This window comes from Penicillium daleae (genome assembly GCF_028827525.1).
Source record: "Penicillium daleae strain IBT 16125 chromosome Unknown utg000008l_segment0_segment0, whole genome shotgun sequence".
NCBI lineage: Eukaryota > Fungi > Ascomycota > Eurotiomycetes > Eurotiales > Aspergillaceae > Penicillium > Penicillium daleae.
In genome coordinates, this window is record NW_026623156.1 from 2,117,957 (window position 1) to 2,140,368 (window position 22,412).

A 22,412-nucleotide genomic window follows, 5' to 3' on the forward strand; every position below is an offset into this window, starting at 1 on the left:
AGTATGAACATACTCGATTTGTATTTGTCTGGCGGCAATTCCAGTAGATGGAGGAATCCATTTTATTTGAGGAAAATCCAGGTTCTATTAAGCCAAGCCAAGCTCACGCTTTTTGAATATCGTTCAGATATGCGGTCACCCTTTCAACCAGAATCCGCCTAGGCTCCGCTTGGTCGGGATCACTAAGTGCATGAGAAGCACCTGGAATGACCATGCTTCTATGATCCCAGAACTGACGCCCACCAGCATCAATAGCTTTCTGCCATCGCCGGAGAAGTGCTTCCTTATCCACCCAATGAGGCACAGACTGATCACGACCAGAGTACAACACCAACAGCTTTTGCTTCAATAATCTCCGCGTCCCCACCATCCCAAACGTTTGATTCAAACGTGCGTCGCTCAAATCTGAACTGAACAGGTCATCTTCCGACGGCTTCTCGGGGCTGTCGGGGCTGACCAGGCTTAGGAATCGTCGACTGCTGACTGGTGCTGTTGACGGGTATCCAATGCGGCTGGTCACTGAAAGAGGTACAACAGTGTCCACAGACTCTTTAGTCTCATATGTGTGTCGCTTCGCGTCTGCGACGGCCTTGTCATACAACTCCTGCATCGCGGCAGGGCTATCCCTAGCTGTGCCGCACTTAACAACCCACAGAATTCCCTCGCGATCCGACACAGGTGCTTGCATGATTGCCCCGTCCACTGGCGTTCGTAGAATCGGCTCCCAGCATTTGTCCAAGACAGGGTGCGCCGGTCGAGGGTTCGGGCAGTTGATATAGTGCATCACGTCTTGGCTGCCTGTCGAGTGGCCCATAATGACGACCTTGCCAGCCCCATAGTGAGGCTCTTTATATTCGCGGATGTATTCCACCGTCTGCGCAATTTCGTCAATGTCGGTACCAAGTCTGCCCATGCCCCAACCTCCGTACGAGCAGGAGAGGACCAAGTTGAACACGGTCCATTCGGTAGACTCGAGGGCCCGCACGATGTCACTGAGATATTCGACTGAGCCAAGACCGTCACCTAGCCCGCCGACGAAGACGAGTGTGTGGGGTTTGCGGGGACTGCCATTGGTGTATTCGAAGGAGACGAGGGTGGAGGTCTGGTAGAAAGAGGGAGATTAGCCTGGTGAGTCACGTGGAATTGAGCTGGAGGATTGATACAATATGGTGCAGGATTCCAGCCTGGCCTCGTGCTAGGGATGTGAGTATTTTGAGTTCCATTGTGCTCGGCAGGCGAGGGGCTGGGAGGCAGGGAGATTGAAAACCGAGCCTTCACGTCAGATCAGATAAGACCAAGACCTGATCAGATAAGCCGCCGTCAGGCCGCAACGGGCAAAGCCGGCACAGAGCGGCTGTGGAGTTACACCACGAAGGCGGTCTAAGAATTTGAGATCATTATAGGAATCTTAATTCCCTTGCAATTCCGTATCTCTCGCACGCGACCAACATAGTCTTGGTTTGACGTTGGATGCAAGCGTAGAGGAAACAGAGAAGCAGCGCTTCAAACGGGCTAAAGTTGTTATACTGTTGTTTTACTGAAGAGGCTTCCAAGAAAGGAAGACATGCTCTGAAATTATCATTAATAATTACGTGTTCACACAGGTAACTCTCACGTCCTAAACCCCGTTTTTCACTCTTTCTCTGGGGGCAGTATATCGGGAACAGGTCCAACCGGAACGACCAGTTGATCATTCCCAGACTTCCTACCCAACGAAGCAACATATCCAGGTTTGTACTAGAAATTATCAGCTTTGAAACCACAACTTATGTGACCCGAATGTACTTACAACATCAAAGTAGGTCGTCTTCTTGAACGCCCCTCGCGTCATCTCTGATTCATCATAGTAAAGCCGACGATACCATCGATCAATTCGAGGATAATCATGTCTGATCATCTTCAAATTGCACTTGAAGATCAAGTAATACGCCACATCAAAGCGGGCAATAGTTGTATACAACCGGACGTCAGCTTCAGTGATATTCTCGCCGAAGAGGAACGGCTGGTGTCCTGGTTGACCCAAGTGTGCCTCGACACGATCCAAAGCTTCAAATAGAGGATACAGATTCTCCTCGTACGCTGCCTGCGTGGTGGCAAAACCCGTCTTGTAGACGCCGTTGTTGATCAAGGGGTATACCCACGCGTTCAGCTCATCAATCTGGCTTCGCAGATTCTCAGGGTACAATCCACCTCCTGGACGATTGATTTCTCGGAGTTCAGCTGGCAGAAACTCGTCGAATTCAGAAGACAACATGCGAATAATCTCGCCGCTCTCGTTATTGACGATAGTCTCCTTCTTCTTATCCCACAGCGTGGGCACCGTATACCGCCCCTCATAACTAGGATCAGCCTTGAGATACAGCTCTTTGAGGGTCTTGAATCCATATAGTGGATCCTTTTCGTCGTATCCATTGCGACCAGAGAAGAACCATCCATCTGGTCTGAGCTCCGGATCTAGTACTGCCATTTGGATAACATCCTGCAGGCCTTTTAGGGTGCGTACTAGGTTAGCGCGGTGCGCCCAGGGACAGCCGTAGTTGATGTAGAGGACGTAGCGGTCCTTCTCGGCGGGGAATTCAGATGCTGGATCGCGGGAGATCCAGGAGCGAAATGTTGAGTCTTTGCGTCGGAAGTGCCCATCTGAGTCGGCGTGTTTGTAGATTTGGGTGTTCTATAAGAGTTAGTTCTACCTAGTGTTAGATTGAACATTTGCGTGGGCTCACTTGGTCTGCCATGTCTGCTCTGATAGTCTCGAAGAGATCGGCTGTTTGACGGACTGCAAAGAGTTTCAAAGTAGAATATCTCAGAGCAGAGATGTTACGATCATCTTTAGCTTTATACCAAATTGATCTAACTATCCAGAGCAGTAACTTTCGCTATTTGCAATCGCATCGAATATGTTTCATTGATGGGCCCCGGCACCTCGTGGGGCTGACAAATGGGATGCGGAATGTACTGCGTCATCGCATAAGCAAATCGCAAAGAATCCGTAGCTTACACATCACTCGATAATCACAAGTGCAAGTATTCACGAATGTCTGATTAGAATATAAGCTATGTATAGATAATCTCATCACGGCTATTCCGAAATACCGAACCGCCGAGCAACCTCAACAAACCCATCTGCATTCAAATCCACCCAAATATCTACAAACCCATCCTCCTTAGCCCGCGCCACCTGTTCAGCCGACCAAGTCTCCTCCTTCTCCCTCTCAACATAAACAGTCTGGAACCCACAGCCCTTTGCAGCCTGCAAATCCCTAAGATGCGCCGCAACCAAAGCACACTGCGACGGCTCTAGTCCCAGCATCTCAGCAGCACCAAGATAAACCTTAGGCGCGGGCTTATAAGCACCAAAGTTCTCCGAGCTAATCAAATGCGCAAAAGGCAAAGATCCAAAGTCCTTCAAGTCCTGCAACAGCGAGACATTCCCGTTCGACAGCGTCGACGTAACAAATCGACTATTTAACAACTCCAGTCCCCGCACACTATCCGGCCACGGCTTCAGTCTGTGCCATGCAAGCGTTAACTGCCACAGCTCGTCCGCGTTAAATAGTTCGCGGATCCCACGCTGCGTCAGGATATCCTGCAGCGCGGCATGATGGTGCTGATCGACCGAGACAAAGGGTTTCGATGCATCAAAGGTGCTGGTGAATACGCCGTAGGATCGTCGCCAGTCTTCGGCGACGCCGAGCCAGTCTGACTCGGTCAGCGTGGATGCCCGGGCCCGCGCGTCGGCCGGGATATCCCTGTTTGAATCGGCGAGGGCGTGCTGAGCCGCGCTGTGGAGGGCGCTGGACACGCAGGATCGCCATTCGACGACTGTACCGAACGTGTCGAAAAAGAGGGCCTTGGGTGCTGAGGCCATGGCGGGGGTAAATGAGTGGTGCTGCCAGTGCTTTGCTGTGGATTTGATCTGATTTGCGGGTGACCGATGGCCTGGGGAAGGACCCGCAATGTGGTTGCGATGGGGATTTTGGAGATTGTACAGCAGTAGATCAACTGTGTAGAATAGATCTTGGGACTGGAATGAACGGAATGTATTGATTATGCATAACGTGATTCTCTTTTTTTTTAGATCGAGCGATCGCGACACGTCGCTGAGTCATGGACCGAGGTAAGATCTTCCCCGCCTCTATCAGGCTGATCGTTTTGCCGTTGCGAGTACAGGAAGTCAACGAGTTAGGAACTTGTTTGGAGAGGTTTGACTCATCCAGTGCACCATGTGTGATGAGTCGAAAGCATGACGGTCATCCCGAGGCCTTGTATATACCGAATAAACCGTTCTCGTGGTTCGCGAAAGACGCAAAGCGGTATACTTTTACAAACCCAGTAGAGGTTATAACCCAGTTCCAGTCACTCCCAACAACCCTCCACCTCCATAGTCTAGTGGATTAAGAAATCATGACAACCCCGGCTGAGTTTCCCACTAGACGGGCGACTTCCAGGAAGGGGTCCACTGAGGTAGAGGGATACCCTCTTTTTGTGCTTGCGATACCGCGACTCTACCGCCTACAGTCGACTTTTCATGCCATTTTGATATATATTTCATACCAAAATAATCCTTGGATTTAGGAGAATTTAATAAACCTTGAAGATGGCGTTTTGATGTTGTTGGTGGTTGGATAAGTCCGGTATCAGTTAGGTGTAAGCATCGTGGTGATGTATTCGAGCATCGCGGAATGTCGTGAGATGTTTGTATGGTGACACTGAAGTTGGGAGTTCAATTCACAGAGGTAGCAGAATGTTCCATTCTGACTTTAGTATCAATGATAATAATAATACTGTAGGTTGGTTATTCGCATGTGGAAGTAGGTCGAGTAGATCCCTAGGCTAGTCAGCTTAGTTTCAGATTTAAGTTTATCTAGGCTTGGATATATTCCGAAGTGAAGTCTATTTTAGCATGAATCTAATATTGAGACTACTCTATCTCAAACCAAGCTAATCAGTTAGGTCTGGGGGATCACTGGGCTGTGCCGCTGTAATGATACTTCGAGGCGTCCAGGAATGCTGCCATGGTTGTGAGGCACCACTGAACATTCCTCTCGACGGGCGCCTGAGCTTACTTCAACGCAACCACAACCCTCCATCCTTCCCCACGCGTCGACGCCTGACATGCGCTCCTCAATCACCGTCGTATTGAGAACTGGACTACCACTCCCACTGCCTTAAACGAGGAATCATTTCCGCGAACCATTTTCAAGGCTGACCACCCACGGGGGGACCAGGGTTACATATGATAATGAAACAGCACAAAGTCCAGACACGGAGCCGTTTGGGCGTTGACAAAGTTGACAGGTCGACTGGCCGCTACGACTCGTCATTATTTTCGATCCCATGCAGCAGCCATGCAGGGTCAATCCGCGAGTTTCTTTTTTTCTGACAGGAGCGCTAATGCAGCATCTAGGTCTGGAACCGGGCGCCCGACCAGAGAATGGTTGGTTATTGTCAATAAATGCTCGAGTGCCGTGGCTGATTGGCTGCTGGTGGAAACCTTCTACCTCTTTTTTTTTATTAGCCGCGTTCAACTCCGACGTTGGTGACTGTGCGCCCGGCAGTTGTGTCTTGGTTGAGGAATGTGCCCGAGAAGCGATGCACTTGCAAGTCGCGACCAGGGTTTGTGCTGCTATGGAGGGCTACTGCGAGGTACTACTGCAGAGCATGGTACAACCAAGAAACATAATGGCCAGACCGTGGGGGGGTGGACGGGCCACAAAATCAAAAATAAACAACAGTGTACACTGCACAAATAGAAAAACTCGGCTCTCGTTCGGAGTGGACTCCTCGAGCTCTCTCGTGGTGGAGACCTCGGATGGATCTCGCGGACCGGTGACTCCGTTTTAGTCTTTCCCCCTTTTTTGCGTCACGCATGGGCATTGGGAACAGGCACCATTCGATGCGGCCAATCTCAACCAGCCAAAAAAAGCTAACTGGACGAGCTAGAAAAAATACGACGGCCCGGGTCGTCGCTCCGAAAGACGCCAACGGCCGACGGCCAGCGATCAGAATTAGATGCGATCCGATACAGTGTGATTGCAACCTGAAACAAACCAACAACTGAACACAGACCACTGACCAGCAGGTCCCGCGGGGCCGCTCTTCGACAGAACGAAATTGCCTGCGACGATCACCAGCGCCAGACCTCACGCTAAGATAGACTGGCCAACGCCCGCACAGGGGGATAGTGTTGCCCAAGCACGCTAGTTCTGCACTCCTTTTCCGCTTCGAGGGTGCTGTCTAATTTATTCGATTCACGAATGACCTCCTTTTGGATTTTGAGTGCTTGGTGTTGGCGTCGCCAAGTCTCTTATTGGGTCCTCTGGGGCAGGGCTTGTCTTTAATTTACAGTACCTCCGCTATTGGAATGTACTTTTGCGAGGGATATTTCGAAAGTACTGACCGAGGAAACAGGTTCTCCGAAAAGCCTTCACTAACAATCAACTCAAACTGTTATTCTGTCCAGGAATTGGGAGGACTCGAAGAGACGGGATAGGGGGAGGGGCCAGATCGTGCTTGACCATGACCAAGCTCCCTGAGGGAAGCTGACTGAGTGGAACCCTCGAGGATCCCAGTTCCAACTTCTAACAAAAGTTTTTTTTTGTCACGAACGCCTTCCCCATGCTGGAGTCCGCGGCGGATCCCATCATGTCGATTGTCGACTCCTTTTTCCGACTCTCCCTGGGATTCGCCGAGATTATTCTGACGCCTCGCTCGTTCTCCAAAAAAAAAAAAAAAGCTTTCTTTATTCTTAGTTTCTGACCTGTTTCTTTTCTTTTTTTATTCTCCTTTTCTTTGGGTCCTTTGTCCGAAGGTCTATGCACTTCCTTTCATCCTCTCCTTGTTTTGATTTCTCTTCTAGAAGCGGTCGTCCAACTACGGTACGACTGCGGGTTTCGCATGCTTTCCATGGTCGACCATCGATAGGTTCCTGTCATACCTCTGAAGCCAAAACCCCTGCGCCACAGTTTAAATGTTTTCTGTAAATTGTTGCGAACCTGCCAGTTTTTGATGCATGGCTCTGGGCGTTCCCATCTCTCGAGTTCCCCAGCGATAGTTTTTGAGCAATCGTCGTCAAATCAGTCAAACTTTACTCTGCTAGTGCTAGTCAGCCTAGTCCAACTACCTCCGTTAGGGTCTTGGATGGCAGCTTTCAGTGGAGCAGGCTGCATCCTGGCTAATCGGGTTGGCTTTCTCGTTTTCCCATGGCCCCCCCTTTTCAACGACCCAACTACGCTTCTCCGTCCACTAAGGCATGGTAGTTCAGTTAGTTCCGTTAGTGAAGTCGCTTCTTCCAACGAACACCCCCTGGGCCTTTTTGGATCTTGTCTCTTCTTGGAGACGCGCGCATCCCGAGGCTGAACCGTAATCAGCCGTGCAGCCCATCCCCAATTCCCCATATCGAACCTCTCCAATCGACCCTCTCGGATCGCTGCCTCGTAATAATTCCATCATCATCATCAGATCGTGCTCCGAAACGGGATCCCGGGCACTCTTCTTTCTGACCACCCCCCCCCCCCCCCCCCAGACGAAGTACTTCCAGCCCGTTGCTCGCTGTCCGCCGTCTGGCCTCGATCGCGGGTCTTCTCCTCGAAGCTCCTCCCCGTCCTAATCTCTTCCCCAGTCTCTCTCTTTTTCTCTCTCCGTCTTCACGAGACAAGACGTCTGATCCATCTTTCACGCTCATTCTCGATTCCAACCTCCCTCAATTGCAACGTCCTGCATTCCCTCCGTAAGTAGATCAAAGGGAACTCCGTGCATACGCAAATCGCCTGCATCGGGTTCTCTCCCCTCGCGCTCAGGGCGGACATCCCGCTTCCCGCGCTGCAACAAAGTGGCTGACCGATTGTTGCACCGCAGCCACCTTGAATTGCTCTTCCTTGCGCTCGTCCGACACGATTAGATAAAAGAAAGTCGTGCAAGTTCGTCCATTTTGCAACCCACCAAGCCGAACCGACCAAAAAAGAACGATTAGCACGAGAAATCCTTCCCCCTGAGACCACGACGTTTCCACTTCTGCAACGAATGATTGAATTACGGTAGACGGTCGATTGAATGGAACTCGGCCGTGTCGTGCTCTGGTTAGCACAGGGACCCGACTCGCCCAGTTCTCCCCAGGCAATGCAGTAGATCGAGAACTTGCACGGCGCAATTTTCCAATTCCGAGATGGCCACCGACTTACAGTCCCCCGTGCCCTCCTCCATGGCTCAATCATCTCCCGCCCCGTCCTCCCCCCGGGCTCACTCCAAATCCAGATCGAGATCTCGACCAGCCCGTCGCCGGCGAAACTCGTCCCCCGCACCGCCCTCCTCCCCACCCGGCCTGCCAACACCCGCATTCTCGCCCGACGGACACAGCGATCTGGACGATGAGCTCGGGGAGCAAGATACGCTGTCGCCATTCGATGCCCGCAGAATCACGCCCACCCTTCATGCCTCGCTGGTATCGGAGATTCTCAATCTCCGCCGAGAGGTGGAGAATAAAACCAAAGCAATCGACATGCTAGAACAGAGTTTAGATGAATCGAGGACGGAAAGTGAATCGCTGGGCGAGAATTTGTCCCGGGCGACCCGCGAGGCGCGGTCCCTGAGGCACCAGATCCAGTTGCTAGAGGGCGGGACGTCATCGGCGATGACGGAGTTAGCCCGCGAGCGAGACGAGGCAGTCGAGAACTTCAGCGATGTCCGCAAGAAGCTGGAACAAACGCAGAAACGGGCGCGCAGCCGTGAGGAAGAAGTCGAGCGAACGCAGATGCTGTGGGACCGCGATCGCGAAACATGGGAGAATGAGCGCCGGAATTTAGAACGCAAGGTCCACGTGGTGGAGGGCCGGTTGAAAACGGTCCTGAGCGAGGTTGCGGCCGCGCAGGAAGCGGGTACGCTGGTCTCGCAGCATAGCGAGAATGATGATACCGAGAAGGATAAGACGAAAGAGAGTGACACGGCTAGCGTGGCGTCGAGTAGTCAGGGTCGTCGGCGGACGAGTATGACCAGCGTGACGACGGATGAGGGCGATAATGATGCTCATTATCCCAATGTTCGGTACTCGGTTATGAGCATGGCGCCTGGGAAGGGTGATTCGGGTTTGAATCTGGCTCAGGAACTGGCTTTCGATGAGGAGGAGGAAGATGAGTTTGTCGCGTCTGATGATGATGACACTCCCGCCTCGCCAGAGGCGCTTCCAGAGGAACGGCCGTTGTCGGTTCATTCAGCGGCATCGCATGATATTTCTTCCAAGGCGCGGAGGATCCTGGGTCTGTCGATGCAAAGCAGTGCATCTGCTATCGCTGCTGAGTTCCGTACGATGGAGTCGATTGGTCCTGTGAAGGTGGAAGGTCCGCCTGTCGAGTATCGCGATACTGGTATTCAGTATTCACCTCCTCCGTCTCCTGAAGTATTGGCTGTGGTTGATGATGTTGAGCCCGTGCCTGTTGAAATTCCGACACTGGATGTCCCCAACGAGAGCGAGGACGAAATGTCTGAAATGAAGGATTCCTCAACATTGACCATCAAGGTCGAAATGGTATCAAGCTCTTGCCAGACGATTGGCGAGCTGCCCAGTCCCCCATGGACACCCAAGGTGCCGGAGTTGCCTGTGCATATGGAAGAAGTGATCCCAGAGCCAGTGCAAATGACATCGGCCGCGACCCAGACCGACTCTCTTCCCGAGGCTGAGCCAGTCTCTGAGAAGGCTACCTTGTCGCCCAACGCTGCTCCCACTCAGATGTATATCCCCATGATTGCAATCCATCCGCCTGCTTCGGAACCACCATCACCCCGTGACAGTGTCGTCCTCCCGCCGCAGACCAAGAATGTGTCAGTGCAGGCTAATTTCAGGCCCGTTGTCGAAGGTCGATCAGTGGCTATTCAAACTGAGGAGATTCGCATCGATCAAAGACCCGTCAAACTCCCTGCCAGCCTCTTGCCTTCCGCCATCCCCGACCTTCCAATTCGATCTGAAGTCAAAGAGCCCGTCTATCAACCTTACCGTCCACCGGTACCTCCGCCACGTTCAGCGAAGAGGGACCAGTGGCCGCTCAATGCTGAACGACCTGCAAAACCACCTCGTGCACAGCCTTCGTCGGAGCTTGTACAAGCTTATCCAGGCAACAACGACAATGGTCCGCTCTCAGACGATTTGGTATCATCTGGCCTGCGACGACCTTTCCGCTCCAGCAGTTTGTTCGCCGGATTTGAACAGCTGAGCGACGATGAAGATCCCGCTGCAGAAGAGCGGGATATCTTCACGGACGACGAGCTGCTCAGCCGCCCATTCGCGTCGTACACCCTCCGCCGCGGCAAGATGGTCAATGCCAAGTCACGACCCAGCCTCGACGAGATGACACTTCCTGAAATCGACGAGCATCTTTCCGACCCAGAGTCTCGCCCATCGGACGTGGCTCGTGGTTCACGACCCGTCCTCCGATCCGCTGCAAGCGCTACTTCCTCTGTTCGTCAGCCTGGTATGCGCAAGATGGCCATGATCTCCAGCGGTGCGGCAGCCCACCAAAGGACTCGCGCCCGTAGCCCTAGCGAGCCTAGTCTCGATAGCGGCAGCGCAGGATCCAGCATCGCCCCTCCATTCCCCGTCCCTATCCGCCTCAGTTCTCGAAAGATCCCGCTGAATGGCAGCGATGGACCCCCAAGCCCAACCCGCTCAGCAAGACAATTCTCAGACCGTGGTGGCCGTGCAACTATCGTGCGCCAGCCAACCCTGCGCCGTGTTCGCTCTGCAGCAGCCATGTCCAACACGGATCTGCATGAACACCCTGAAAATCAGTCATCCCCCCACTCAGCATCCTCGTTCGTACTAGAAAGCCCAACTTACAACCCGCCGCCAATGCCGTTTGATGATATCACAGCTCCGCGTCACCGGCGCAATGTCCAGAAACGGGCCTCGCATCGTGCAACACCGTCTACAGGCTGGGACCATGATCGGCAGGACTCGACGGGCGGCGTGCAACCGACTAGTGTGGTCGATGCTATTGCCCAGACGATGGTCGGTGAATGGATGTTCAAGTACGTCCGCCGCCGCAAGTCGTTCGGCATGGGCGAGTCCAAGGATAATTGGGAGGGGAAGAACCCTGATGAGGTATCGGCCAATATCACCAATAGTGGTGTCCGCCATAAGAGATGGGTTTGGCTTGCGCCGTATGAGGGTGCCATCATGTGGAGTAGCAAGCAGCCGACAAGCGGGCCTGCCTTGCTGGGCAAGAGTGGTCGAAAGTGTGAGTGAAACCATCGCCAGCCAATGCTCATCAACTGTATATTGAAATATACTAACCCATTTCAGTCACCATTCAATCCGTCCTCGATGTGAAAGATGACAACCCTCTGCCTAAAGGCGCCAACACTTCCGCTCCCTTCAACCGCTCCATCCTCGTCCTCACCCCTCAACGCGCCCTCAAATTCACCGCGCTCACCGTGGAACGCCACTACGTCTGGCTCACAGCCCTCTCCTTCCTCAGCCACTCCTCAATGGGCCTCCAAGACCTCGCTGCCATCCCCCCAGCCCCGCAAGAAGAAGCCGCCTCCCCAGCACCCCAAGCCGCCCTCCGCCGCAATCCAATCCGCGACTCCATCCGCGTCGCAAAGGGCAAACCCCGCCCAAAGCCAAAAAGCAAACGATCCTTCCCCGGCGCTCCAGTCCCAGAACTCCCCTCCGCAGGGGATCTGGACAACATGGCCGCCGACGCGCCCCATGTACCCCGGTTCTCAAACCACAGCAGCCACCATCACACTCGCAAGCGCAGTAACACGGCTCCACGACCCCCCGCGCTCCACGCTATCCGCAGTTTCTCAAGTCAAGGTACCATGCCATCGATGCACAGCGGGACAACCGGTTCAAATGAGCCGTACTTCTCCCCCGTGGCACCGCCGGCTTTACCACAGGGTATCCGAAGTGGTCGGAGCAGTATCAGCCGTACTTCGGAGGGTAGTGGACGCACGATGAATACTGCAACAAGCAATATGTTTGACGTGGGCACTGTCCGTATGGAGGCTTTTATCGATCACCATGCCGAGCAGATTAATCGTCCGCGGGCCGTGCCGTCTGTGAAAATGCGACATGTGCGGAAGACGTCGAGTCAGTGGAGTGCATATGATGCGCCGTCTGTGGATGAGAGTGAGCTTTCTTTCCGATCGGATCCTTTCCGGGGATTTTAGGTGACTCAGCGAGCTTTGGAGGGCTGTGTCGTTCATTCCTTTTTCTCATTTCTTCTTTTTCTTTTCTATCTTGTCATTTTGGCCCTTTTGCGCTCATTATATATGCTTTTATTCCTCGTGTCTTGGCGTTCACGAAGACATCGACACCGACTCGATACGGTCCTGACCATCCTATTTCTGACCAACATACCTTGCATCCTTTCTCTTTACACTTATTCTTGTCGAGCACGTGAGCATCTTTGGATCGGTGCTCATTCGATTTTGGCACCATTTGGACCCTTTTTTTTTGCTTTGATGTTGATACCATTGTGCGACTGGATACCAAATTCGAAGTAGCGATGGATTTATGGATTATGGGGCGTTGGAGTTGAATTATTACCTGTCTTTGTCTTTTCATTCATATTATACCGTGCTTATAGGTACTTTGTACAGATAATGATTTATTTCTCTGCTCTTGACATTGACCAACCTACACTAGTATCAGCGTACAGGTAGGTCTACATGCGACGGACGCGGATGGATATATGCACAAAATAGAAATGTAGTATAAAGCGGGTATAAAACACATCTTTCTCAATACTCCAATTCTAATAATCCATATCTAACAACCACCCAACCAACTTATCTTCATTCACAGGCAAGGATTCGCTCACTCAACAATATGAGCTGAAACGAATGCGTAGATAGTTCCTCCGGCAAACATTTTCCAAAGGCACGTGTACCGCAGTAGCCTGGCGTTTCGCAACCCCCCATTTATGGCTCGCTCTTATGTATGCGTATAGTTCGACGTTACACGGCCCTCACAGCTTCGCAGCATCCTTGACATCGCCGATCTTCAGCTTGGGCGAGTACTTCTTCAGAACGGACTCGTTGTGGTACTAGACATAGTCGCCGGATATTAGCACAAGCCACCGGATACCGCGTATATAACAAGACGACGGAGTAGATAGAAGCGCGAATATCTTTGTTGTCGGGCACATACCTTCCAGAACTGCTTAGAGGCATCCTTACCAGCAACGCGCTTCAGGATCTTCGCGCCGCCGGGGTGCTCATCCACGAACTTGGTGACGTCGTAGACGGACGAGTCGACGATAATGTACATGCCCTTGTCGGCGCTGTTGTGGGCGGCGACCTCGGCGGGGGTGAAAGTCTTGGACATGGTGGGCGATGGTGTGGTGTATTTTCTTTTGTGGGTGGTGGTGGTGATAGGTAGTTGTGGAGATTCAAGAAGAGGAAAGGTGGAAAGTGACGTTTAAAGGCCTGCGGAGAGTGAAACTCGGCGGAGTTCGAAAGTCTGGGGGGAGAGTCAAGAGACAGTAATCAGCGGGGCCGAGGTAAATCGGGGTGTGCCGCGGTCGGCCCAATTGCGAATGCGTCGCTGCTGATTGGTGTGGATGGGGGTCCGGAATTATTTAATTTGTTGGTGGTTTTATTCCGAGATTGGTGTAATTATTCTTATGCATGTTATGATAGTACGAGGGGTGTTTCCTATATTGCAGATGGGTCTATAGCTCTATACTTGCACAGATCCCTTAGAATTAAATGGTAGCTGTAGAGGTGTTCGGCTATTGAGCTTCTCCGATCGGCTATAGATCTCTCCTTTTCCGGTAGCAAACTGACAGCGGTGGCCATCTAGTCCTGGGATTTCCACCACCTAGCTTCATGACCTTCTCAGGTCTATAACAGTATCTTTTAAAGACAAAATGATCTATATCTTTTCATTGGATCTTAGTTACCACCAAACAAGAATGGTGGCTATCTAAATCCTAGTCACTTGGATCCTTCAAGTCACGAATCATAATCATACGTAGCTTGCCTCCGTCTCAACTAGTTCCATCAACCAAGATCTCCCAGAAAGACTCCGGGAAGCCATTCTTGTGACCGGTTGAAAGTGCGTGTTTTGAGATTCAGCATTGAAATGACTCGCTCGAAGACCTATCCTTTGATAGTCACCTGGAATGTAAACCATCTTCTTGCCATGAAGCTCAATCCATGAACCGCGGAAATAATATCCCAAGTACTTCGCCTTCTTGACGAGATCCTCTCCAGTAGAGATAGGATCAGATGGACTGCTGCGGATAGCAACACAGGAATCGCCAGTAATTAGGAATGTGTCATCAGAGTTGAATGACAGGCTTAGAATGAAGCTCTCCATCGTGATCGTCTTTATAAGCGTCATTGTAGATGTGCTCCAGATATCAATACTGGGACTTAATTTATGTGCATAATATTGTGCCTCGGCGAGGAGTCCCGAATCGTGTGAGAATGCGAGACAGAAAATTGTTCGGTGACGGTCTGTCCCAGCTTGCTTGACTGGTTGGGTTCGGGGCGCCTTTTCTATATCCCAAATCTTGATGTCGAACGCACAAGCTACTGCAAAAAACCTCGAGTCGTGCGAAAAGGCCAGGCCGTTTTCGAGTTGAATCTCATTGGCAGTTGACAGTAACAATTGGCCTGTCGCCATGCTCCAGATGGTAACAGGGCCCCTTTTATCATCGCCGACTAATGCCAGATAGTTGCCATCAAAGGAGAATGTGACCCACTCCGTTCTTGGACCTGGGTGTCTGAGTATTTGCTTGATTTCTCCTGAAGACAGTTCCCCTATGTTGGTAGTACCGTCATCCGCCGTCCATGCAAAGAACCTCATGTCATGAGACCATCCAACAAGGCGATTTGTGTGGTCACCCAGTTTGAGTTGCTTTTCAACCGCCCCACTAGAAGTACTCCCGACGGTGATGGTAAGATCTCCCGATGCTGATACCGATGATGAACGCTTCAGGTCCTCGGAGAAAATAGGTCCAAAGGCTTTTTGACTCGGCTCACTGGCTCTGTGCTCCTGAGAAAATCTTTCCATGTCCCAAATTTGAATGGATTGAACAGTTATATTGGACCCCAATGCAAGTAGCTTGGAGTCATTTGAAACAGACATCAAAGTCAATCCTGGGTTGAACCTTCGTGATGTTTGACCATCAATAGCTGGTATGACAGACCAATTGATAGCATTCCAGACTTTCATGAGCCCATCTTTCGATGCCGAGATAAATGTTTGGGAGTCTTGAGAAAATTGAAGAAACACTATCTCGCTCACATGATCTCGAATCGTTCTTTCCAGTGACGATGAAGTGACATTCCAGATATAAATAGTCCCACTCTCAGATCCTGCTGATAAGAGCTTTGCATCATGTGAGAAGACTATCATTGACACTGGTTCTTCAAGCTGGAACGTTCGGCGAGGTGAGCATGTAGCGGTATCCCAGAGCTCGATTTTCCCGCCCGATGGTAGAGGAATGAATAGCTCCATATCAGGAGAAAAGCATGCTGGCGAGAGTCTCCCCAATCCAAATCCACCGTGCATCTTGTGAGGTATCGTTTTTCTCAGCGACCATGTCTTTGTTTCCCAAATTTTGCTATATCGATTATAGCAAACACCCAAAAGATTAGAGTCGCGTGAGAATGTCAATTTATTCACTTGGTCGGTGGCCATGATGGCCTCGAAGCTCGCAATAGTCTCGATTGTCTCGGTGGTCTGGATAGTATGTTTTCGAGCGCCTGTTGCGACGTCCCAGATGACAATATGCCCACTGACGGATGCCGATGCAAGCAGGCTTGAGTCATACGAGAATATTATCGCGCAAGTCGGATAGTTCCATCCAAGTTCCGTCATGCCGGACTCGAGTTCGGCTCTGATCAGCCCTGTTGAAACATCCCATATTTGAATACCAGAAAATGATTGCGAGGCCAATAATTTCGAGTCATGAGAGAATGTAAGCCAATGAACCACACGGCCAACATCAATGCTATGAATGGCCGATCCCCATTTTTGGTCAACTATTGGTTTCTTCGGTATCCATCTGGGCTCATTTGCGAACATTCTTCGAGTCAACGATTCACTCGGGGTGAACAATAGAGCAGATACATATGCTTGGAGCGGGGCCATCTGGATCATGGTGCCATTCTTGAGAACAAAGCGATAGATATCTTCTATCAACTCCTTCAAAGTAGAGTTGCGAGTGGCATTCTATACTTTGTTAGACAAGCCTTCTTGTTCGGTTGTTGTTAACAATCGCACTCCACTAACCTTGATGAGCGTTTGAAGCTTTATAACCCCATGTATCACGTCTGCAATGACTCCTACCAGAGATGAAGCTTCGAGCCAATGGAGGATGTGATTTTTGAGGAATTTATGAACTTGACTATCGTCTTGCAGGATATCTTCAAGGCTCATGCCGGTCTCGTTCCAGTCCCAGAGATGATTGACCCAGTAGACGCAAGAGTACCGTACTTCCCTTAGCGGATCAGGCTGCGGCGTTCTGATTTCTTCTATTAGTGTCCCAGGAATTTCAAGCTGATACATGTTCCTCTTCAGCTTCTCTGACAGAATGTGGATGGATCTTGTGAACAGGTCGAGGTGTGTGACTCCATTGGCAGAAGCAAAAAGAATGCCTTTTGAATGTTTGTGCAAGTATTCCTTTGCAGATTGGTGGATGAGTTGAACAGAGTCATTCTGAATCCTGAAAAACGATCCACACATGTTCACAATCTCCTTGATGTTATCTGGGTCACTGGAGATCTCATCAGGCAGTCCAGCTAAGACTCCCATCTCTGCCAAGCGAAGCGGACGGTACGCTAGAGTAGCTGTTGCAAGAACACGGTAACAGAGCTCTGGGTCGTCCATTTCCAGATTTTCAATATGTTTCATCATTCTGTCGTACAGACCTTCCAATCCAGATGGAACGCTGTCTAGAACATTGAGAACATTCCACTTCTTCACTTTCTCGAGCTCCTTGGCAACGATGGCTACCCATAGGAATGTATTCGCTGCTTTGTCACGCATGACATCCCGGACTTGGTTTTTCAGCTCGTGGCTAGCCCTCAAGACTGAGAGTTTTGCAATCCTGTCATCAATATAAGCATTGACTGCCTGAACGACCTCGTCTGGATTTTCAGCCAAATCCAAGTGTATTTGAATCTCAGGGCTAGTCTGGCTGAGCTGATCAATGATGTTCGACACGTTGCGACTCGAAACAATCCACTTGACAGAAGCTGACACTGAGATGTTCTCGGCGATGAAGTTGAGGAGATGATCTTGACTTGTTTCACACTCATCAAGAGCATCGATCACAATGAATGCGCGCCCTAGTTCGGGATCTCGCAACATTCGGCCAGCTACATCTGACAAGGCGAAAAAAGAGCTTCTATCTTGAAACAAGCCATTATGACGATCATATCTCTCTCGCAGATGGGTTATCAGTGAAGGCCGCGATATAATGAGACGTTAGATGAGACCTCTGAGGACAGCTGTGGCACTATTCATGTGTGCATTTGGGCCTTGACAGAAGAAGTAGGCAAGTCCAGCCTCAGGTGATGAGTGCTCTAATTCTTTGATAATGCCTATCAGCAGCATGGTCTTTCCATGTCCAGGCTCACCCCTAATCCACAGAAGTCGCTTCTGATCATCGGTCTGGAATTGTCGAGAGCTTGGATGATGGATTATCCATTCGTATGAGTCTCTGAGGAGACCCCCTTTCCCCTGTTCGATGTCCCTCATGTGGTCCTGAGGATCGGATACACCAGGATGGGTGGATAGAAGGGCTGAAAGACACTCATTTTTCGTGGTATCTTCAGGATCAGACACGGCCTCCGGTCAGCGACCTGATCATAAAGTATATAAAGAGGCTGAACGATTTTCAAAGTACCTGGTGCTAGTGCGGCATTGATAGTTCCATAATTGGTTTTAACCTGAATTCCCTCGTTAAAATCGCCAAATGAGGTTACATTCGAAGTCATGATCAAGGCAGCGATCTCAGCCCATGAATCATGCTCCAAGCTTTGAGAATGAAGGAATTGTTACTATTCACGATGGTCTTTACATCAAGGAGGGGCAACTATTCAGCCTCGCTATCAGGTGACCTGACGGCGCTAAGAGCTGCATGGTGATTGCTTCATTTCTTTGGCTAGCCCTAACACCTAGGATTTTGGTTTGAAATCATGCAGTTCCGGAATCTATTACTCACTTATTGAGGCATCAAATGTCAATCATAGGTATTATCCACTTGAAACTGTACTATACACAACAAAAACAAACACCTATCCCAACATATCTCATCTAATCCAACCCCAAATCAAGTCCGACTCTTCTCCCCAGCCACCCCAGCCCCCTTAGGAACCTTCCTATCCAACCCCAAAGACTCCAAATCTTTCTTTTTATAATAATGCGGCGCAACCTCCACCAACCACTCCGCCTGCAAAGGCATATTACTCCGCATATACTCCTTACTCGTCAACACAAGCTCAAAGTAAATCACCCACCGCGGGTTAACCTCAAACAACGTGCTCGACGGGTGCAAATACACAGACTGGCCGTTCTTAATCGTGCGGTAACTATCGCCACCGCGTTGCAGGCGTGCTGCGTTCGGGAAGAAGCCGGACGTAATGGCCTTTTGGATGGGGACGATGTTGTTGGAGCCGCAGGTGCTGACGGTGACTTCGACGCGGTCGCACAGTTTGGCGAGTTGATCGCGGACGTCGCGCGCGCGGGTGAGACTGCGTTGTTGGAGGAAGTTTTCTTTGGACCAGACGACGCTGAAGTCAGAGTCGGCCCATTGGTTCCAGATGTTGAGGAGGGTGAGGTGGTCACCGCCTTCTTTGATGGTGAAGCGGTTGCGGGCGCTGTCAGCGTGGATCTTTTTGTCTTTGGGACGGAAGAAGAGCGCGCTGGCTTCGCCGAGCATTGAGACGATTGAGAGGACCTCTTCCACGCAGCCGTACTGGCCTGCTGCGAGGATGGCCTTGGCGAGCATTGGGTCGGTTGGGAATTCGGCCATCTGTCGGCCGACCTTTGTGAGGTCGCCTCGATCATTCAATGCGCCGAGTGCGTAGAGTTGTTCCAGCGCGCGAATAATAGTCTCAGCTGGTGGTGGATCCATGAAATCGAAATCGAGTAGCTGATCAATGCCAAGCGACTTTAGCATAAGAATCACACTGTTGAGATTCGTACGCTGGATCTCGGGCGTGGTGTTCTCTTCCAATTCATTGTAGTATGCCCACTTGGTATACAATCGGAAACATTTTCCAGGTCCAACACGTCCGGCACGACCAGCTCGCTGATTGGCAGAGGCCCGCGAGCAGGGAGTCACGACGAGACTTTCCATGCCTGTCCGGGGGTTGAACACATTCTCCTTCACAAACCCAGGATCGATCACATAGACGATACCGTCAATCGTCAAACTGGTTTCGGCAATATTTGTAGCCAGGACAACTTTGCGCGCCTTGGGTGGTGTCGGTTCGAATATCTTTGTCTGTAGTTCAGATGGCAGATTGGCGTAAATAGGACAAATGATCATCTCCGGTATTTTGCTACCAAGTTTCCGTGCCGTCTCCTGTAAACTTTGCTCCGCGGCTTCAATTTCTTCTTGACCTGTCAAGAAGACCAGAATATCACCAGGACCCTGAGTGACATGAATCTGGAAGACCGTGGTGATGGCAGCCGCGAGATAATTGGCTTCAGGCTGAGAAGTATAGTGCACATCGACTGGGTACCGACGACCGGGAATATTGAAAATGGGCGCATCATCGAAGTACTTTTGGAATTTCTGCGCATCCATAGTGGCTGAGGAAATGAGGAGCTTCAGATCGGGTCGCGCCTTGGCGATATCTTTCAGAAGACCACAAGCAATATCAGTTGGCACCGTTCGCTCGTGGGCCTCATCAATCATCAACGCCGCGTATTGACCCAGGTCTGGCTCCGTAAGTAACTCTCGCAGAAGCATGCCATCAGTCATATACTTCAGGATAGTCTTGTCGCTGGTGTTATCCTCGAAACGAATAGCATAACCAACTTCATTGCCGATCTTGGTACCCATTTCATCGGCCACACGCGCAGCAACACTCATAGCAGCCACTCGACGCGGCTGTGTGCAGCCAATTTTCAACCCGTCCTTCGTGAAACCAGCCTCATGAAGATACTGCGGGATCTGGGTGGTTTTACCAGAACCCGTCTCACCAACAATGATAAGAACCTGGTGGTCATGCACAGCCTGAATGATCTGGTCGCGGAATTGATAAATGGGCAGACTCTTCCGCGTCTCCTCCATAGTCGCGGCCTTTTTCTCCGCAGCATCGACTTGCTGCTTAAACCGCAATTGCTCCTGCGTCATCGGCTTTTGCGTGCCCTCGATCTTGGACTCCATCACAAAGTTGATCTGCTGCGTATCATCGAAGACATACTCGTAGTCGCCCTCATCCACAAACTCAGCCTTCTTGATCTGCGCTTTGGCTTTGGCAGCCTGCTCCAGCTCCCATTCCTCGTGTTCGGTAACGAACTTCTCCTGACCTGTCTCGTCACGGTCCACGTATCGCTTATACAATGCATCCTCCTTCTTCTTGCGGTCAATCTTGCCCTTTTCCGTAATATAATCCTCAGGCATCATGTAACCATCGAGATGATCATCAATCCGAAGTCGCTCCTCCGCAATCCGTAGAACTTCCCGATTCCGCGCAAATTCTTCCTTCTCCCGACGCGTGAGGTTCGGGTTCTCGCGCAGCTCCGTAGCCTCCTCTGCAACCTGGCGCCGCAGCAGAGCAAGTCTCTCCGCCTCGCGCTTCTTCAAATATTCCTGACGCGAGCGCTCACGCAGATCAGGCATCACAGACGCCCGTGCGGCAGCATCATCGGCCAGCGCACGTCTCCGTGCAGCTTCACCATCCCGCGTCCGGTCTTCCACAATCTTCTTGGATTTCGAGCTATCCTTATTGGCCAAACGCTTCGCAAACTCGTCTCTCTCGCGTAGATCCTTTTGTCGCTCAATCTCCTGTTTCGTCTGGGGGTCGATATCTTCGACTGGCGACGAGGCGCGCGGCGATGCCGAGCCATCTTCAAGTCGTGTGCGCTTTGGCGGTGATTCGGCGAATTCGTCTTCGTCGGCGTACCGTTCATCTTCGGCGATTTCTTCATCACCCCACCGGTCATCGAAATCGTCTGCATCCCTCTGTCGCAACTTCTTCGTGCGCGGTCGGTCTCGACTCTCTGCGTCCCGGCTGCGATCTCGTTTCCGGCTATCATCCTTGTCGCGACGACTTCGTTCTCGATCTCGATCACTCTCCCTCTCTCTATCACGTCGCCGCCGTGTGTCACGCTCTGCCTCGACGTTGACGGGACCTAGTGATGACGCAGGTTCGGGAAGATCCTCACCCATATCCACAAGACGGTATTTTTTCTTTGAGGATTCCTTGTTCGCCGTAGATTTCGAAGACGATGCACTGGGTTGACTGCTCTTCCCTACGCGGGAGAAAAGCTGTCCGCAAAATGCGCCAATCTCGTCGGGGCTGCCATCGAGGAAAGAGACCAGTTTGTCTTGGAGGGAGGATGCAGATTTGGCAGATGAGGCTTCAGCAAGGACAAAGTCGACGGCAATTGGATCTGAGGCGCCGGTTAGGCGGATGAGGGAGTCGGACACGAAAGTCTTGTTGTCCATGGTCGGCGCGGAGGTTGGGGAGGATCAGGGTGGTCTTTAAGTAGCTCCGCGGGGTGTGATAATTCTCGGAAGTTCTCAAGAGATAGGTCGCATGATGCACAGGGAAAGGTTATGAGTTGGAGTAGTCTGCTGGAAGCTAGTGAGGGAGAAGTCGGCTGGGAAATAAATTTGAAGGTGTCACGGATGCGGAGAGCAGAGCTCGGAGGTCGTGCCAAGACGAGTGGCGATCCCAAAACCGCAACGGCGGGAACATCTTGTCTTCCGAAGTATATCAGTCCATCCACCAAATTGTAGATACAGTACACTAAAAACACTCATTTTAGAAATGACATTGGATATTCTTTTACTGGAGCTGATAATTACAAAAGCGAACAATGATTTAACTGTCTAGTTGAGATTGTAATCGGTAGGTGTCCCAAACACTACCTAGGATCAAATATATATCCCTGGATCTGGTACTAATTGACCATCCTAGGTCAACGCAACCCATCACGCTCAGATTGACAAGATACCACGTCTAGAAACTTCTGGCTTCCAATATCATGTCAAGTGGGTCTACAAATGCGTATTACAAGAAGCACAAGAAGTAACAAATAATCAAACATTTCATTGGGATATCATTCGGATTCCAGCCGTCCATGAACGTGGAATCAATCTGGCCACACACCAAAAAAAGCAAAAACTAAGCAGATCTCGCTAATCTAACACAGCATGGTCGCAATCATTCGTCGTTACTCAAACAGATGATGGTAGAGAGTACAGGAGAAAAGAAAACAA

At 50.9% G+C, this 22,412-nt stretch overlaps 7 protein-coding genes across 7 annotated transcripts; 1 reads left to right on the forward strand and 6 right to left on the reverse strand.

The window, feature by feature from the left end:
* Nucleotides 1–103: 103 nt before the first annotated feature.
* On the reverse strand, nucleotides 104–1,223 carry N7458_009359 (uncharacterized protein; the record flags this gene model as incomplete). Its single annotated transcript, XM_056912741.1, has 2 exons — nucleotides 104–1,102; nucleotides 1,164–1,223. The coding sequence occupies 2 exons, from the start codon at nucleotides 1,221–1,223 to the stop codon at nucleotides 104–106; spliced, it is 1,059 nt and encodes a 352-aa protein (XP_056761590.1).
* A 409-nt stretch (nucleotides 1,224–1,632) lies between these two features.
* On the reverse strand, nucleotides 1,633–2,735 carry N7458_009360 (uncharacterized protein; the record flags this gene model as incomplete). Its single annotated transcript, XM_056912742.1, has 3 exons — nucleotides 1,633–1,737; nucleotides 1,790–2,671; nucleotides 2,724–2,735. The coding sequence occupies 3 exons, from the start codon at nucleotides 2,733–2,735 to the stop codon at nucleotides 1,633–1,635; spliced, it is 999 nt and encodes a 332-aa protein (XP_056761591.1).
* Nucleotides 2,736–3,079: 344 nt separating this feature from the next.
* On the reverse strand, nucleotides 3,080–3,868 carry N7458_009361 (haloacid dehalogenase, type II; the record flags this gene model as incomplete). Its single annotated transcript, XM_056912743.1, has 1 exon — nucleotides 3,080–3,868. The coding sequence occupies one exon, from the start codon at nucleotides 3,866–3,868 to the stop codon at nucleotides 3,080–3,082; it is 789 nt and encodes a 262-aa protein (XP_056761592.1).
* A 4,296-nt stretch (nucleotides 3,869–8,164) lies between these two features.
* On the forward strand, nucleotides 8,165–12,162 carry N7458_009362 (putative nuclear migration protein; the record flags this gene model as incomplete). Its single annotated transcript, XM_056912744.1, has 2 exons — nucleotides 8,165–11,225; nucleotides 11,291–12,162. 2 exons carry the CDS (start codon nucleotides 8,165–8,167, stop codon nucleotides 12,160–12,162), a joined length of 3,933 nt encoding a protein of 1,310 aa, XP_056761593.1.
* An 800-nt stretch (nucleotides 12,163–12,962) lies between these two features.
* On the reverse strand, nucleotides 12,963–13,321 carry N7458_009363 (cytochrome b5-like heme/steroid binding domain-containing protein; the record flags this gene model as incomplete). The annotated part of the gene is made up of 2 exons (XM_056912745.1): nucleotides 12,963–13,040; nucleotides 13,145–13,321. 2 exons carry the CDS (start codon nucleotides 13,319–13,321, stop codon nucleotides 12,963–12,965), a joined length of 255 nt encoding a protein of 84 aa, XP_056761594.1.
* Nucleotides 13,322–13,963: 642 nt separating this feature from the next.
* N7458_009364 (WD40 repeat domain-containing protein) lies at nucleotides 13,964–17,320 on the reverse strand (the record flags this gene model as incomplete). Its single annotated transcript, XM_056912746.1, has 2 exons — nucleotides 13,964–16,180; nucleotides 16,241–17,320. The coding sequence occupies 2 exons, from the start codon at nucleotides 17,318–17,320 to the stop codon at nucleotides 13,964–13,966; spliced, it is 3,297 nt and encodes a 1,098-aa protein (XP_056761595.1).
* A 964-nt stretch (nucleotides 17,321–18,284) lies between these two features.
* Nucleotides 18,285–21,635, reverse strand: N7458_009365 (putative mRNA splicing factor RNA helicase (Cdc28); the record flags this gene model as incomplete). Its single annotated transcript, XM_056912747.1, has 1 exon — nucleotides 18,285–21,635. The coding sequence occupies one exon, from the start codon at nucleotides 21,633–21,635 to the stop codon at nucleotides 18,285–18,287; it is 3,351 nt and encodes a 1,116-aa protein (XP_056761596.1).
* Nucleotides 21,636–22,412: the final 777 nt, after the last annotated feature.